The 18720-nt window shown below is 37.7% G+C and overlaps 1 protein-coding gene across 2 annotated transcripts in view; it reads right to left on the reverse strand.

Moving 5' to 3' along the window:
• Window positions 1-2693: 2693 nt before the first annotated feature.
• DYNC2H1 (dynein cytoplasmic 2 heavy chain 1) overlaps window positions 2694-18720 on the reverse strand; it is a 414726-nt gene continuing 398699 nt past the window's right edge. For both annotated transcript variants that reach the window (XM_036745232.1, XM_036745230.1), the window contains one exon: window positions 2694-3104. In XM_036745232.1, the coding sequence (XP_036601127.1) occupies window positions 2946-3104 (159 nt within the window). In that variant the 3' untranslated portion in view covers window positions 2694-2945. The remainder of the gene's footprint in view (window positions 3105-18720) is intronic.

The raw sequence follows: 18720 nt of genomic DNA on the forward strand, positions 1-18720 counted from the left end.
TGTTTTCTAATTCTTTCCATTATTGCTCTCATTTCCTTTATGAAATAACTTTTAATTTTTTAAAAATTTCTTATTTCTTCTAGGAATTCTACTTGAACTTGCGCCCAAGCTATGTTTTTCTTTGAGGCTTTGTTTATATTTTGGACTCACCTATTCTGGGTTTGTGTCATGAGCATCCCTGTCACAATAATAGCTTTTTATGGTGGAATTACTATGATCTCATTCTTGCAGACTTGCTTCCTGAATTCAGACTGTGTTAGAGCTTGACTCTGTGCACTTCTGGAGGAAATGTCTTGGTTTTTCTTCGGTGATTTTTATTCTTTGGGATCTTACTGCTACTTTTTCAGGGTATTGAGTGTTGTGCTCCTCAAGGATCTCAAGGGCAGCTCAGTCTGGGGGGGCTCTTAAGTCTTCAGTGGACCTAAAGCATTCTGATTTAGGAAAAAGTTTAATTACTGTTCTCCTAGTATGATCTTTTCTGGCTCTTGACGCAGGTTTGGGTTTGAGCGATACAACTATGGGTTCATCTCTAGAGTACTGCTAGACTTGTGAATTATTTGGAAGGCTCTGTAGGCTCAGAGTGACAGAAAGGTAAGCTCTCTCTTGCCTTATTATTCACTTTCAGGCTTCAGTTTGGGCTGGGGGGTAGTTATGAGATCCAATTTTGTTTGGGGGATAAAAGTCAAACAGCTTCTATCCACTTCTAATCCTTATCCTTGCCTACTACTATATAGCTTCAAGTCTGGGACTACTTCTTACTCTGGTCTTCTACCTCTAGGCAAAGGTCCTTTCTGTAACCTACACTAGATCTTTAACCTAGCTCCATGAGCTACCAGCTGGTATCTGCTCCTCTTGTCTGCACAATAGCCACCCCCTCAATGGGGGGTCCCCAACTGGGGACAGTTTAGTACCTCTTACCCTAGTGCACATCCCCAGACCTCTGTTTAGTCCCTAGGCTGGAAGGCTCTGCCTAGTACCCTCATAGCTAGAACCAGCCCCCAGTGTCTGAAGACATCTGTCCATCTCCTTATGCTGAACTGGATTGAAAAAAAATGACTCATGATTTTTCCTTAGATTTCAGGACTTGTCTATTTTCTGAGGCTTTGTGGAGTAAGTAGCTGTACAGGAGAAAGGGAGAGCTGGGCCTTACTACTTCTTCCTACTCCATGTTGGCTGGTCTGTTATTCTGGAAGTTTCAGAATTGTATTATTGTTCACAAGGGAGGTTCTCAATGTAGTGGTTTCAATACTTTTCCTCTCAACCGGGATTTTGATTCCTTTTTTTACTCTCCACTATTTGCTTATTGTATTGTAACCTCTTTTTGATTTTTTCTTTTTCTTTTCTTTTTTAAAAATCATTTTCTCAATGAGCTTTTTCTTGCAATGAGTCCCCATTTTTTTTTGTCTTTTTGTTTTGTTTTTTTTTCCAGGTTCAAGTGGAGTCTTTTATTTCTATCGTTCCCCAGAGAGAGCTGCCTACCCTCCCCCCAGTCTCAGTCCAGCACTCTTTCTCTCTCCCTTTTCCCCCTCCTCAAGCTGGTGACACTATCCAGGCTCCATCCCAGTTGAGGGTAAGGAGATGAAGGCAGAGGCCCCCAGGGAAGGGTGTTCCCAGATCCACAGTCCAGCTGTGTTCACCAAACCCCCAATCCTCCACCCTTCACTGACTGGTCAGATTTCCCTATCATTTACTTGCTATTTTTGTCCTTTTGATTTGTCACATTTCTTGATATTCTTAGGTGATGGAGGGGACCTGGGCTCAGATGTACCTCTCAGTTATCTTGCTGGAAGCAGATAATGTATATCTGATTTTATTCTAGCAACCACCAACTGAAGTGTATAGACAATCTAATAATATTTCTATTTTACAGATGATGAAATGGAAGATCAGTTAGGCCATATATTTAAGATCACTCAGCTAATAATTGAGTCAGAACCTGAACCTCTCTTTTGACTCCAAAGCCCAGCACTCTTTGTACTAATGCGACCATAGACAATTCTCTAGCTTTTGGTACGCTGGTTATTGTGTTGCTTCTTACCTTGATTTATTTAAGCATTGTTTGCATTTCTCTTGCATTAGTTTAACAATCTCTCCGTCTGCCCACAATTATTTTCTTCAGCATTTCCCCCTCTTTTTCTCTACTATTCCCTTGTCTTCTTGTTTCAAATATGCTTCATTTGTTAAAAATGTTTATTAACCAAGGAGAACTGAACTCTTTTGTAGGTGAAATTGGTTGAAAGGTGACATCTGGAAATGACTCGGCAACCATATTGAACTCTTCATTAGTTCAACTGTTCTTTGTCAGCTATAGCATTTTGAATAGACATGCTTCAAGTCTCACTTGGTTCTGTTGATTGCTACAGAGATTTCAGCCCAGATGTTACTTGGTGAAATGATTAAATATACCAGGGCAGCTCCTCCTCTGATTCATTTACCTCTGAATTCTAATGCTAACGGTCATACATTATCAATTTTAATTTAATATGTAGATATTTTCAGCTGGGTGTTTATCATAAGAGTATGTATGTACTGAATTTCATAGTTCTTGAAAAAAATTAAAATTATCTCATCTTTTATTAAACAACTATAACATAGTATTTGAAGAACATACAGCATTGAATTTAAAATTCTTTTTTCACTATTTTCAATTCCATAACAGAAAATATTAAATATTTAACAAACAAGAACATCTAACAATAACCATACCACTCTTTTCAATGCATGACATAGCTTCTCATTTTAACGTTCACTCTATTAAATTATTTTTTGCACAAGGTACAGCTTGCTGTTACTTCCTATTAAAATGAAAAGCCCATTACAATAAAAAATGTTACTTATGTGCTAATATTTAAAATTAACATTCCCAAACTAGACAAGCCACACTTTTAAAAGCTTAAATACTTAAATTTGTTTATTGCTAAGATAGTATTTATTATGATTTCATGCTATTGATTTTTTAAAAATAAAGCCGCTCCACACTGAATCCACTGGTCTTGGTTGCCCCCACATGGTACATCAATATTAGTCACCACACGATCCCTCTCTGCACTGGAATAGACCGGCAAGGAGATGCACTCATCAGAAGAATACGGACCATATGCATCCTGTAACGAATCATTGATTTTATTCATAAAATATATTGATTTTAGGTTTACCATTCTGAAATAAAGCATTAACTATGACATGAACAAATAACCCCCAACACATAGACTATCATTTGTTATTCAGCTATAAAGAAATATAAATGAGTTATTATGGGATTAAGTGCTCTTGATGTACAGAATTAGTCAAATTTTCTCTTCTTGGTCAAAGGAAGGCTTGCCATCACAATGGTTTAAAAAGGAAGAAATGTCTCTAAATAAACTCGGCTGTTATGATAGTTTCTGCAACAGAAACTAACAGCACCTATTCTCCTATAGAAAAAAAAGTTAAGGGGAATCTACTACTATAAGGCAGTTGCACATCAATATAGTACATATCTCTAAGTTTTTCCATAGCCTATTCAGTAATGTTTATTTTAACTCTTGAGATACTATAGTTCAAATTAATCACTAAAGCATTCATTTTTAATGTAAAATGTTATAAACACGTCCCATTTCATTTAACAAATAATTTAACAATAAAATATATTAATCATTAAGTAATTTTGAGCATCACTCTGTGCCCACCCAACACTTGCCTGCATAAGGATATAGACAGGAGCTGGGATTTCACTGATGTATGGTAATATCTAAGAGGACTTCCTTATGGTTGGATTTTAACACATTGTGGTCAAAAGATATTTCAGGAAAAGCAGGCCTTTCTACCCCGCTCAAACTGAACCATATGGGTGGCTGTCAGCTGAACACTGCTAAGACTGAGCTTTTCACAAAGCTGTGGGCATTCCACAAAATAGCATGGGCTACGTTGGAATTTAAGGGGTTTTGGAGGTCATTGAGCACAGGCTGAACAACCTCTTCTTGGGAATTAAAAATTTCACTTTTATCTTTACTTGGATCCTTTCACTTAATTAAGAAACATTTATATTATGTACCTACTGTGTACAGAATACTATGCTATGTACCCAGGAAGATACAAAGAAATGTGAACATTAAGGAGGAAATAGGGAGTCAATGAAGATTTTGGGGGCAGAAACAGTAACTTGAGTCTATCTATGTGTAAAAAAAGTAACTGTGACAGTAGTACAGTGGTATACTGGAAGAGTAAGAGCAAAGGCAGAAAAATGATTTAGGGAAGGGACTGCTGTAACAGCTCACAGAGGTGGTATTAAGGGTGGTACAAGCACGTAGTCGGTGGAAATGCAGTAGGCTGGATGAGAATGATGAAACCATCTGGCAACTGATTGTCTATGAGAGTTGAATATGAACGCTGTTGTCGCCTAAAAAAACTAAAATATACTTTGAAAAATCTTTGCTTGACCCTGACATCTTCTCAAACTTATCCCCATTTCTCTTTCCTTTCATAGACAACTAGATGGAAAAAGTCACTTCCTCACCACTCACTCACTCAACTCCTCAGCCTCTCACAGTCTTACAACCCCAACATGATACTTGTTTTCCAACAACTTGTATACCAATAAACTCTCCAAATTACTAATAATCTCAAATGTGAGATCCCTTTCCCCTCTTATTTCCTCACTAATTTGATCTCTCTTCAGTCTTTGACTCAGTTGATCACCCCTGGAAGGCAGAAATGAGAGTTCTACTTAGAATTCTAGGCACGGGAAGGGCAATCCACTGAATTGGGAAATGGAGTGTGTTCTGCAAGGTATGGCAAAGAGGCCGGTGTTACTGGACCGGAGAGTATTAGAGGGCAGGAATAAGGTGGAAGAAGACAGAAAAGGTAAAAGGGAGACTAGCTATGGGGATCTTTGAAAGCTGAAATTCTATGTGGATGTCAAACTGGTTAACTACAACATGAATTTCCATTCGTTTATGTTTTTGCAATGAGAATTGTAAACTAATAATTATATAAAACAATCTTTATTTTATATTTATAACACAAAATTTATATCAATAAATACAAAAAAACTCTAGATACAACTTCATACCTACCCACTAATCCTTTAATTATTATCAATTAGTACACTTCAGTGCTTATTCTTTAATCATTTATTCTAAAGAGAAAAGCCTTCATTCCTTCATTTCATATTACTTTTGGAGTAAAAGGGCTTTTACAGATCTACCCAGGGGTGCTTTAATTTAATCAAGCTGCAGGCTCTCCCTAATCTATTTTTTATCATAGATAAAAGTCTTATCTATGATTGCTTTTTTTTTTTTTGGATAATCCTTAGAAAATGCTTTAAATACTCTTTTCCCTCAGGTCAGCTCTTGGTTTTCATTCTCTTCTCCTTTTAGAGACAAAAAGAAAGCTATAACTATTTACATTTCTCAAGATCTCTTCTTAACTAAACAGCTTTCCTTCATCTGAGCTGCTACTGACCAAGGCACCTGCCACAAACACAAGGTTTGCTGAGAATCCTCCCAAATAGCTCTGATGTCTTCCACATTTGCTTCCAGTTTTTTCTTTTTCTTTTAGATGAAGAATGCAGTCAAATTTAAATTAGATTTTCAATCCCCTAAGTGTCAAATATTATTATTTATTATTCTTTAAAAATGAGGGAGTTCGTGTCCCCTAAGCAGCACTCCACTTAGCTACTGACCATGAAAACTTCTACTTTCTGTACATTATATTAAATGCACAAATTGTGTTTATACAGCACCTTATGTTCTACAAAGCACTTTACATTTTTCACTTTATTTAATGTTTTAACTAATTTTTATTATGGTATACTATGTCCTACATTAATTGGCACATCTTAATAGATATGATAAAAGGTACTATGGTATATTGTTAGATTAAAATAATTGGATAAATCTGACATTTAATGAAGAATTATTAATAAATAGTTAGGTGGCCCAGGGGACAAAGCATTAGGACTTGAGTCAGGAAAACTTGAGTTCTAATCATGCCTCAGTCATTTACTACTTATGCAATCTGGTGCCTCAGTTTCCTCATCTGTAAAATGGGGATAATAATAGCACCTACCTCAGAGGGTAGTTGTGGGGATCAAATGAGGTAATACAGGTAAAGTGCTTTGCAAACCTCAAAGCACTATATAAATGTTAGCTATCATTAGCAGAATAATGAGAGAACAATCCTTCACCTTATCTTTCAATTTAAAGTGTTTAAGTATATGCTACATCTATAGAGCAGTTCGCAGTGGTAGACATCCCACTAAACCCAGTCAGGACAGTTCCAATCCTGGCCCTATGGATTTAGAACCACAGGATTAGAGATTCAGAGCTGGGAGTAGATTTAGAGCCCCTGTCCAACCCCCTCATTTTACAGATGAGAAACAGAGGTCAGAGAAGTTAAGTGAATTACCTAAAGTCCTAAGGTAATAAGTAAATAATCTGTATAAATGTGAAGAAGCTCCTTAATCTCTGTGAGGCTCAGGTTTCTCTTATGTAAAATAGACTCTGAATGCCATCATCCCATGCTCCTACAACATGGCATTAATGAAGTCAATCAATCAATAAATATTTATTAAGCTCTTGTTCCATGACGGGAATTGTGCTAGGTTCTGGGGATTCGATAGACAAAATGAAACACTTGCTCTCATAAAGCTTAAAGTGAACAGAGGGAGAATATACATACACATGTATGCATACACACATCTGTGATATGTGTATATATGTGCGTCGTATATGTATATGCATACACACACATATACAGATCCTTTGAAGGGAAGAGCAGTAGTGAAATGGGCCTCTCACCAGAAAAGAGTATCTGACTATCTACCTTCAATCTAATGCTACTCTTGTCTCCAGCCTCCTCTGGGAAGATGAGTGGTGCCTTCCACTCAATGAACATGTTCATATCTGGTCATATCCTATATATTCCAATGATTCTGAAGTCCTACAGGTCATCATCCAAACCCTATCCCCCACCACCCACCACCCAATTCCTTATTCCCATCCCCCTCAACCCTCATACCCCAAATTTTCAACCAAACACCCCTCCCGCCTGTTCAGTAGGCAACAAATGTTACTTCATCCTAAATCTTTTCCTCTCCCATTCCTCCCATTCTTCTAACTATCCCTGAAGCCTGGCTCCCCCTGATGATAGAGTTTCCCTGGCCACTTTTTTCAGTGGTGGCTGCATCTTCATTTATTCCTCTCAGCTAACTGGTTGAGGCAGAGGAGTTAGAAATACTTCTTTCTCTCCATTGCCACTTCTACAGTTTTCTCCTACCTCCATCACTCAATAACCTTTCCTCCCCTGAGGTTTATGTTATTCATATCTACCCCCCAATCAAAATCATGGCCTCTGTTGTCTACAGACCTCCAGCTGAGAACCTTGCCTCATATTCTACAGAAAAAATTAAAGGTATTTGCTATGAACTCCCTCTTCCTCATCTCATGTGAGTCAGATACTTTCCATGACTATCTCCTCCACCAGTTTCACACTAAGAGGTGGTCTTACTCCTTATCAAAGCTAACTCCTCTTCCTACACAAGCAATTTAATTCCATCTGTCTCCTCCAAGAGATTCCCTCTAACTCTTTCACTTATCTTCAATACACACACACACACATTTCTTTCTCTTTCTTTCTCTCTCTCTCTCTCTCTCTCTCTCTCTCTCTCTCTCTCTCTCTCGGCTCATTTTCTACTACAAAAACATGTCCATGTTTTCCCAACCTTAAGAAAACGCTTATTTGTTCCTTCTATCCCCACTATCATGCTATATCTCTTCTACTATTTGTGGCTAAACTCCTTGAAAAGGCCTTCTAGAATATGTTTCTCTACTTTATCTCCTCTCAATTTCTTCTTAATTTTTTAATAATCTGGCTTTTGATTTCATTATTCCACTAAAACTACTCTCTCTAATGTTACTAAATTAACTCTTTTTTTAAATTAAGATTTTTATTTTTAGTTTACAACACTTAGTTCCGCATGATTTTGAGTTCCAGATTTTCTTCCTCCCCTCCCCCCCTCCCCAAGACAGCATGGGATCCAATACATCTTCTACGTATAACTTCGCATTAAACCTATTTACACACTAGTCAAGTTGTAAAGACGAATTATGACCAATGGAATGAATCATGAGAAAGAAGAAACAAAACAAAAAAAAACCCAAAAAGAGAAAAAAAAAAACAAAAGAAAAAAAGGAGAGCAAATAGTTTGCCTCAATCTGCATTCAGACTTCATAGTTCTTTCTCTGGATGTAGCTAGCTGTCTCCATCATGAGTCTTTTGGAATTGTCTTTGAACCTTGTATTGCTGAGAAGAGCCAAGTCTATCAGGGTTAGTCATCACAGAATCCATATATCTGTGGTTGGGTATAATGTTTTCCTAGTTCTGCTCTGCTCACTTAGCATTATATCATGTAGGTTTTTCCAGGTTATTATGAAGTCCGTTATCTTCCCCATTTCTTATGGCACAACAGTATTCCATTACCTTTATATACCACAACTTGTTCAGCCATTCCCCAATTGATGGGCATCCCCTCGATTTCCAATTCTTTGCTACCACAGAAATAGCTGCTATAAATGTTTTTGTACATATGGGTCCCTCTCCCCCTTGTGTGATCTCTTTTGGATACAGCCCTAGAAGTGGTATTGCTGGGTCAAAGGGTATGCACATCGTTATAGCCCGGTGGGCATAGTTCCAAATTGCTCTCCAGAATGGCTAGATCAGTCCACAACTCCACCAGCAATGTAACTGTGTTCCAATTTTCACACATCCTCTCCAGCATTTATCATTTTCCTGCTTTGTCATCTTAGCCATTCTGATGTGGTACGTAAGAGTTGTTTTGATTTGCATTTCTCTAATCAGCAGTGATTTTGAGCATTTTTTCATATGTCTATAGATATCTTTAATTTCTTCCTCTGAAAACTGCCTGTTCATATCCTTTGACCATTTCTCAAATGGGGAATGACTTGTATTCCTATAAATTTGGCTCAGTTCTGTGTATATTTTAGAGATGAGGCCTTTATCAGAGATACTGATTGTAAAGGTTTTCTCCCAATTTTCTGCTTCCCTCCTAATCTTTGTTGCATTGGCTTTGTTTATACAAAACCTTTTAAATTTAACAGAATCATAATTATCCATTTTGCATTTTGTAATGCTCTCTATCTCCTGTTGGGTCATGAATTCTTTCTTTTCTCATAAATCTGACAGGTAAACTATTCCTTGCTCTCCCAAATTGCTTATAGTATCAGCCTTTATTCCTAGATCATGAACTTATTTTGACTTTATTTTGGTATATGGTGTAAGATATTGATCTATGCCCAGTTTCTGCCCTACCATTTTCCAGTTTTCCCAGCAGTTTTTGTGAAATAGAGAATTCCTAGCCCAGAAGCTGGATTCTTTGGGTTTATCAAAGAGTAGATTGCTATAGTCATTGACTACTGTGTCTTGTGTACCTAACCTATGCCACTGATCCACCACTCTATTTCTTAGCCAGTACCAAGTAGTTTTGATGACTGCTGCTTTATAGTACAGTTTAATATCTGGTATGGCTAGGCCACCTTCTTTAGCATTTCTTTTCATTAATTCCCTAGATATTCTGGACCTTTTGTTCTTCCAGATGAATTTTGTTATTATTTTATCCAGCTCTGTAAAATCATTTTTTGGTAGTTTGATTGGTATGGTGCTGAATAAGTAAATTAATTTAGGTAAAATTGTCATTTTTTATTAGCTCAGCTTAACCATGAGCAACTGATGTTTTTCTAAATGAACTCTTAATCACCAAATCCAATGGTCTTTTCTAAATCATAATTCTCCTTGACCTCTCTGTTGCATTTGATACTGTTGATCACTCTCTCCTCCTTGATACTCTCTTTTCTCTAAGTTTTCAGGACACAGCTCTCTCCTAATTCTCCTCCTACCTATTACACCATTCCTTCTCTGTCTACTTTGCTAGATCTTCATCCAGGTCACACCCTTTAACTGTAGAACTCACACATGTCTCTATCATGGGCCCTCTTCTATTCAATTACTTCACTTGCTAATCTCATTAGCTTTCATGGAATTAATTATCATCTCTATGCTGATGATTCTCAAATCTCCCTATCCTGCCCTAACTTCTCTGCTGGCTTTTAACCTTGCATCTCCAACTGTCTCTCAGACATCTTGAACAGGATGTTCAGTGGACATCTTAAACTCAACATGCCTAAAACTAAACTCATCATCTTCCCCCTTAAATCTTCCTCCTCTCTTAAATTCCTTGTTACTCTAAAGGGCAACACCCTTCTCCAATTCCCTCAGGCTCACCACATAGAAGCCATCCTGGACTCTTCACTCTCTCTCATCCCTTATCTGGTATAAGTACCCTTCTCTCTTCTGACACTGACACCACCCTCATTTGTCAGATCCATATTGTAGGAACATTATTGCTTTGGAGAGAGGTACAGACTGAAGCAGGGAGGTTACTTAGGTGGCTACTGCAATACTTCATGCAAGAGGTAAAAAAAAATCCTAAACTAGGGTAGAAGTTGTATGAGTAGAGAGAAGGGCACAGATGCAAGAGATGTTATAGAAACAGAATCACTAAGATTTAGTGTGACGGATAGTTAGGTGTAAAAAGATAACTCCAAAGTTGAGAACCTGAGCAACTAGATGGAGAGGTCTAGTCACCACAAAAATAAGGAAGTGTGGAGGAGAGATGAGTTTGGGGGGAAATATTAAGACTTGAATTTGAGATCTTGATCTTTGTACCTGAAAGGACAGAATATAAATGGCTGAGGCGGAACAGAAATCCACGATAAGTAGAGAGCTAGTAGGAAGGTACTTAGCGTACAGCTAGTGGGCAACTAGGTGGTGCAGTAGATAGGATGCGGGGCCTGGAGTTGGGAAGATCTGAGTTCAAATCTGAACTTAGACACGCATTAGCTGTGTTACCCTGGGCAAAGCACTTAACCTATGTCTGCCCCAGTTTCCTCATTTGAAAAAGGTGGATAGAACCTCCTTCCCAGGGTTGTTGAGAAGATCAAATGAGATAAAAATTGTAAAGTGCTTAGCACAATGCCTGGTACACACTAGGCGCTATATACGTATTAGCTGCTATCATCAGCATCATTATTATTGTTATTGTTATTGTTAGCGTTCTTTGAGGAGTTCAAATCACCAGACTTAGATGACTTTACATCTTAAAGTACTAAAGTACTTTACCTCTAAAGGCACTGTAAAAATCTGTAGATATGGTTGCTGAGCCAATCACTGATCTGTGAAAGATCCTGGGGAATAGAATAGATTACAAAAGGGCAAATATACAAAAAGGGAAGAGAGTGGAGTCTGACTGGAAAAACTCTAGAATATATTATTAATAGGCGACTCATGAACACTCAGGAAAGGGAATGGTGATTATAAAATCAGAAAGATAGAATGGCACATTGGAAATCACAATGACTCTGGAGTGAGAAGAACTGATGATTACTGCCTGTGAGCACGGGAAAATTCCCCTAAAGGTCTCATTTTCCTCATCAATAAAATGAGTTGAACTAGATAACCTTGAGGTCACTTCTAGCTCTCCATCTAGGATCCCATGATCTTAAGCTATTCCAGTTTCTTTGACAGTGTTACTAGACTGATGGATCTGGAAAATGCTGTATAGTTTACCTAGATTTTAGTAAAGACAGTCTTTAATCCTGTCCCTTATGAACAATCTGGAGAGAGGAATGGCAATCAATATCAGAGTTATATAGATTTGACTGGACTCATAAAGTATTCATTAGTGGTTTGTTATCATCTTGGAGGGGGCCTCTAATGGATCAACCCAAGATCTTTAATATTTTTAATAGTGACCTGAAAGTATAGGTGACATGCTTATTTTATTTTCAGCTAACACAAAGCTAGAGGGGACAACCAACATACTAGATAATACAGTCAACACTGAAATAGAACTTGACAGGCTAGACTTTTGGGTTATAAATAAATGTAATATCATACACTTGAGGTCAAAAAACCAACTATATGAGCTCACAATTGAACAGCCATAATGTGACAGTTCGTGGGCAAAGGCGTAGGGGTTTTACTGTACTACATGGTGTGATATGGTTAGTAATAAAGTTAAGACAATCTTTGGTTGCATTTAGAAAGGCATGGTATAAATGGCTATTGAGGTAATAATCTTGATATACTCTGCTCTGGTCAGACTACATCTGGAGTAATATACTCATTTCCAAGAACCAAATTTTGGAAAGGACAATGATAAGCTAATGAATATCCAAAAGAGGGTGACCACGATGGTGAAAGGCCTTGAAATCATGTGACATGATATTTATTGAGGATCTTTGGTATGGAGAAGGTAAGACTTAGGGAAAGTGTGTTAGCTATCTTTAGCCATTTGAATAATTATCATGTAGAACAAGTGTTAGATTTGTTTTGCTTAAAGCAAAGAATTATAAATAATGGGTATGAGTCATTGAGAGGTAGATATAGGCACGATGTAAAGAAACACTTCCTAATAATTAAAGCTATACAAATGGGGATACCTAGGTGACACAATGGATAGAACACCAGACCTGGAGTCAGGAAAACTTAAGTTCAAATCTGAGCTCAGATACTTACTAGCTGTGTGATTCTGGGCAAGTCACTTTACCCTGTTTGCCTCAGGGTCTTCATCTCAAAAACGAGCTAGAGAATAAAATGGCAAACAACTCCAGTATTTTTGCCAAGAAAACCCCAAATGGGATCAAGAAGAGTCAGACATGACTGACCACTGAACTAAAGCCATCCAAAAGTAGAATGGCCTGATAAGACTCTAAGTTGTAGAGATGGTGGCCACCCGAATGTGTAGAAGCTTTCTCATCTGAGCGTTCTTTGTAGTAATAAAATCACAAGTCTAGTCCCTATTCCTAATCCCATAATGTGATTACCTAAACTATAACTTATTTAGCTTGTTCTAATTCAAGCATTAACAATCTTAGTGAATTCTGGGCTTTGTATCTGTTTAAGATACGAGGAGTATCTGTCTAGCCTTATATCCAGCCGCACATCACTCTTTGGAAAATATATACTTTTGAACTACTTAGCGTTTCCTATGTAGATAGGCGGACTTGTTTTGAGTGATAGGAAATCTCATTGAGAAAGCTAAAACTTTAAACCACTGAAGCAAAGTAATTATATTATGTAAATCTAAGAACCCAGAGTAGTACAGTGGAAGGAGAACTGGATCATTAGTCAAAGCACTGTGGTCCTAATCCTGGTTTTGTGTTATTCAATTAAATTCAGCAAAAATGATCAAAATGCTACTATGTGAAAGGCATTGTGCTAAGCAGACATAACAGACATGGTCCCTGCCCTCAAAGAGTGCGCGTTCTTTGAAAGAGAGGAACGGTATAGATTACTTGTAGGAGATGGCACCTGACCTTTACTGTTAGGGGAGATAAGAATTCCAAATGGCAGGGCTAGGGAGATGAAATCCAACGAATGAGAAACAAATATTACGTCAGTTTGACTAGGAGGGAGAATAAGTGAAGCACTGGAAAGCAGAAAGATGTGAGGCAAGGAGGCCAATTAAAATGATATTGCGATAGTACAGGCTATAGGTAATGATGGCCTACCTGAACTGTGATGGTGGGCATGTAAGGGGAAAAACAGGCGTGAGAGATGTGGAGGTAGAATCAAGAAGACAGCAACTGTCAAGCTATGGAAATAATGAAGAGAAACAATGCAAGTTGTGAATCTTTGTGTACTTGAATGAATGAATTGTCCTCAATAGAAATAGGGAAGTTTGGAGGAGGTGTGGTTTGGGAGAAAATAATGAGTTTTGTTTATGACTGAATTTGAAACGCCTATAGGAAATCTACGAGATAGCCAACAGGCAGTGGGGGATATAGGGCTGAAATTTAACAGAGTGAGGAGGGCTGGCAATATGGATTTGAAAGTCATCTGTATAGAGATAACTGAATCCAAGGGAGTTGATGAGATCAATAATGGAGACTTTATAGAAAAGAAAAAGGACTGTGGCAGATTCTTGGATGTTCACATTTATTGTGTGTGAGCAGGAGCAGAAAAAGAGATAAAAAAGAAATAGTAGAAAAACCAAGAAATGAAAGACATGGAAGCCAAGGGAGGGGAGAACACCTGAAAAAGGGGGTGGGCCAATAATGTCAAAGGCTATAATAAAAATCAAGCAAGAGAAAAACTGAGAAGAAACCACTGGGTTTAGGAGGGATGGATCACACACTGCACGCGGTAAAGATGGACATAATAAGTTGGAAGTATCAGTGGGACACGCAGGTGGAAATGTTTAATAATCAACAGAGAAAGCTGGACCAGACTTCAGGATGTAGGGTCGGATCAGTAAATCACCTATGTAGAGATGATAAGTAAATCTATGAGTACTGGTGAGGTCACTTAGTAAGAGGATATTGAGAAGAGAGCCCAGGAAAGAGCAAAGGAGACTGAAGAGACTGAGAAGGTCAGATAGGTAAGAAGGGAATTGAGACAGAACAACATCACAAAAACCCCGAGAGGACAGAATATCCAGGAGGAGAAAGGGGATCAACAGCGTCAAATACTGCAGAGAGCTAAGAAGGATGAGAACTGAGAAGAGGATATTAGATTTGGCAATTAAGAGAACATTAGTATACGAAAAATTAAATAGTATCAACCAGAAAATTAGAACTATAATTGAGTTCAACCAAGGCCACAAGACACAAGATTAACATACAAGAATCATTGTTAGCAATAAAGATAAGAAAATGCCATAAAAAGACATTTCAGTTACGTTAACAAAACCATCAATTAATCTACAAATAACCTATATGAGGAAAATTATAAAACAATAATAATTAAAATACATATGTAAGAGGCACATTTAATGGATGGGTCAGACAAATAATAATGATAGCTAGCATTAATACATTGCTTTAAGATTTGCAAAGCACTTTATTTGTGTTATTGGAATATCACAACAATTTAAATATAGTAGAAATGGTAATACTATAAATATCAATTTATATATGTAATGAATACAATACTAATCTGAATACCAAAGGGTTTCTTCTTTTCTGAAGGTGGGGATGGGGTATCTGGACCTGTGATTTAATTATGTAGTCAGCCATTATTCTCCACTTTACAGTCTCCCCCTGACCCCTAAGACAATCTCCACATCTCTCCTTTGCTGAAAATGCAGTGGCCACTCATGGTCCCAATCTCAATAAAGATAAGCAAAAAAGCTTTAACTTGCTCCCTTTTTTCAACCTGGGACCTTTCGTCCCTTGTTTGGCAGCCTGGCAGCTCTCTACTGTGAAGGGGCTCATTGCTTTGATGTGGACTTCAGTGCCAATACAGCTTAGAACCCAAACAATCCACCATCAGCCTCAATCTTCCCAGCAGCAGGGACTACAGGCATGGATCATCATGCCAAGCAGCAAATTTATAATCTTAGAGCATTACCCAGGGCACTGACTTGCCCAAGATCATATAGTGGGTATATATTAGAAATGGGACTTGAAACAAAGTTTTTCTGACTCTGAGGCCATCTCTTTATCCACTGTCAGGCTGTCTCTCATAGGAACAATTCTTCATAGAACTGGATAAAATCATAACAAATTTACATGAAAAAAACCCCAATAGGAATAACAAAGGACATACTGGAAAAAAATTAACTGATGAAGGCAGCATTGTACTTCTTCCAGACTTTAACATGCATTATAAAGTGATTATCAAAAACCCCTAAGGTTCTAGGCCAAAAACAGACAACTTGTTCAATAGCTCATAGATGGTCATAGATTTAGAACTGAAAGGGACCTTAAAGGTCAGTGAATCCAACCCTCTCATGTCATAGATGAGAAAACTGAAGCACAAAGAAGTGACTTGCCCAGGGTCACACATCTCATTCAGTATCTGAGGCAGGATGTGAGTCTTCCTGATTCCAAGTTCAGTACTCTATCCTTCATACAGCAAACTATAAAACTAAAAATGTACGAGATTAGTTTTTGATAAACCTAAAGAAAATAAAAACAAGGGAAAGGATTAATTATTTAACAAATGGATTTGGGAAAATTAGTTACCAATTTAGTAGAAAATGGATTGAGACCCAGAACTCATACCATACATCTTAGTATACTGCAGCTGGATGATCCTCAATCAATGAAACTATCAATAAACATGCAATTAAACACCTGTTACGACTTGGGCACTAGAGATAAAAGACAAAAATTAAACAGCCCTTGTTCTCAAAGAACTTACATTCTATTTGGATAGACAACATATACCTTCATAAGACTATACAAAAAATGTAAAAAAGTAAATAAAAATAAATTTTTGGTATGTGTAAGGTGTCCACTGAACAGAGTTTTGAAGGAAACAATGGATTCCAAGAGAAAAAAGTGAGGAATGAGTGCATTAAAGACATAAGCTATAGACAGGATAAAGATGGGAGATAGACTATTATGTGTGAAGAGTATTGTGAAGAAGATCAGTTTGGCCAGACTGCAGAGTGTGGGAAGGAGAATGATATATAAAAAGGTTGGAAAGGGCTGGGAGCCAAGATAGCAAAGTAAGACAGGAACTCGACTGAGCTCTTCCAAATTCCCCTCCACCAACTTTCATATAACTTCTCAAAACAAACTCTGAAGTGGCAGAACCTAGAAAAGGACAGAGTGAAACAATTTTCTAGCCCAAGACAACTTAGAAAGTTGATAAGAAAGTTTTGTCTCACAGAGGTGAGAGCGGAGTGCACTCCAGAGCAGGTGGTCTGGCAGCCAGCAAGGCAGCAGTGAGATTGCCCACCCTGATGCAAGCCAACAGTGAGGCCTAAGCCCCCTCAGTGCAAACCACTAGCGAGGCATCACCCCACCAGACCAGTGCAGATCTTGGGAGCAATTGAATCTGCAGCAGTGACTCCTGAAGCTCTCAGCCCAGAGACTGGAAGGAGGCCAGACAACTGGTTAGGAGCAGATTACAGGGGAAATTTTGTTGGCACTGGGTGCAGGAATCTGTTGCATTGCCCAGATGAGGATCCAGGTTACAGTCCCAGGGTGAGGAGGAGCACAACACACTAGAGTATGTGGCTGTAGGGGAGTGGGGATCCTAAGCAGAGTGCTTAAGGTTGCTCACAGACAAGAGCATAGGCAAGGGGAGCAATGATCACACCTCTCCTTAGACCTTACCATCTTGGAAAAACCAAAAAATTACAGGTCCCCAAAATTAACTCTGAAGACAGCAGCATGAAAAGCCTGAATCTTGGGACAATGTACCCTCTACCCCAGGAGGACAGCCCAACTTTAACATAAAATTAAGTCAAGAAATAGTCTAGAAAAATGAGCAAAAAACAAACAAACAAACACAAACCTGACCAGAGAAAGATACTATGATGACAGGGAAGATGAAAACACAAACTTGAAGAGGACAACAATGTCAGAATGGCTACATATGAAAACCTCAAAGAAAAAGAAGAATTGATCACAGGCCCATAAAGAACGCCTTAGAAAAGCTCAAAAAGGATTTTTAAAATTAAATCAGAGAAGTAGAAGGAAAATTGGGAAAAGAAATGAGAATGATGCAAGAAAATAATAAAAAGAGTCAACGGCTAGGTAAAGGAAGCACAAAACTATATATATAAAAAAAAGATGTACAAAAATTCACTGAAGAAAACAACTCCTTAAAAAGAAGTGGCTAAATCTAAAAGAAAGTACAAAAACTCACTGAAGAAAAAATTCCTTAAAAATCAGAATTGGGCAAGTGGAAGCTAATTACTGCATAAGACATGAAGAAACAATAAAACAAAATCAAAAGAATGAAAAAAAAATAGAAAAAAGGTGAAATATCTCATTTGAAAAACAACTGACCTGGAACACAGATTCAGGAGAATGAATTCAAGAATTATTAGACTACCTGAAAATCATGATAAAGAAAACAGCCTGGAAAAAAAAGAGCCTGGACATTATATTTTTTTCCTTAAAATGTTTATTTCATCTAGGTGTATTCTGTCTTGTAGTATTCTAAATATTGTTTAAAATTCCAAATAAAATTCTAACATAAAAAAAAATATGGTATAAAAAAGACATCGCTAAAACATCTTAGAAAAAATTTTTTAAAAACACTATGGCATATAACTAGGTATTTAACCCCTATATTATCAATTAGCATTTACTGAGTCACATGATCCCTGGTACCCAGATCAGTCCCCAATAGTAAGTTTGGTGTTTTTGAAGGAACAGTAACTGTTTCATATGTCACTAGGGTATCATTTAGTGTTCTATAAATGTAATGGATTAAGTGTCATCCCTCAGGATTTTACTCTCCTCCTTGACTTCTTCCAAAACAACTGCTCCTACAGTTAAGAAAATCTATTCAATATTAATAATAGCTAGAATTCATGTATCACTTTATCCTTTCAACAACCCTGTGGGATAGGTGCTATTATCATCTCCATTTTACAGATGAAAACACTAAGTCTAAAACAAGTTAAGTGACTTTCCAGGGTCACATAGCTAGCAAGTGTCAAACAGGATTTGAACTCAGGTGTTTCTCACTCCAAGTCTAGCACTGTAGCCACCTCATAAGAGGGAAGAACAACTCCACAGAGTTCCTTTAAGTCATAGCTGTGTCAGGAATATGCTGCTGGAAAGAGGAGCAGAGTCAAACTGTTAGGGGACCTTCTAATGGCTCTAATGTTACTCTGTGCTAAGAATTAGGGGATTTTTTGCACTAGGACTTGATAAATTGCATGGAAAACTCATAGGTAACATGTTTTGTTTTGTT

This window comes from Trichosurus vulpecula, chromosome 2, assembly GCF_011100635.1.
Source record: "Trichosurus vulpecula isolate mTriVul1 chromosome 2, mTriVul1.pri, whole genome shotgun sequence".
Classification (NCBI taxonomy): Eukaryota; Metazoa; Chordata; class Mammalia; order Diprotodontia; family Phalangeridae; genus Trichosurus; species Trichosurus vulpecula.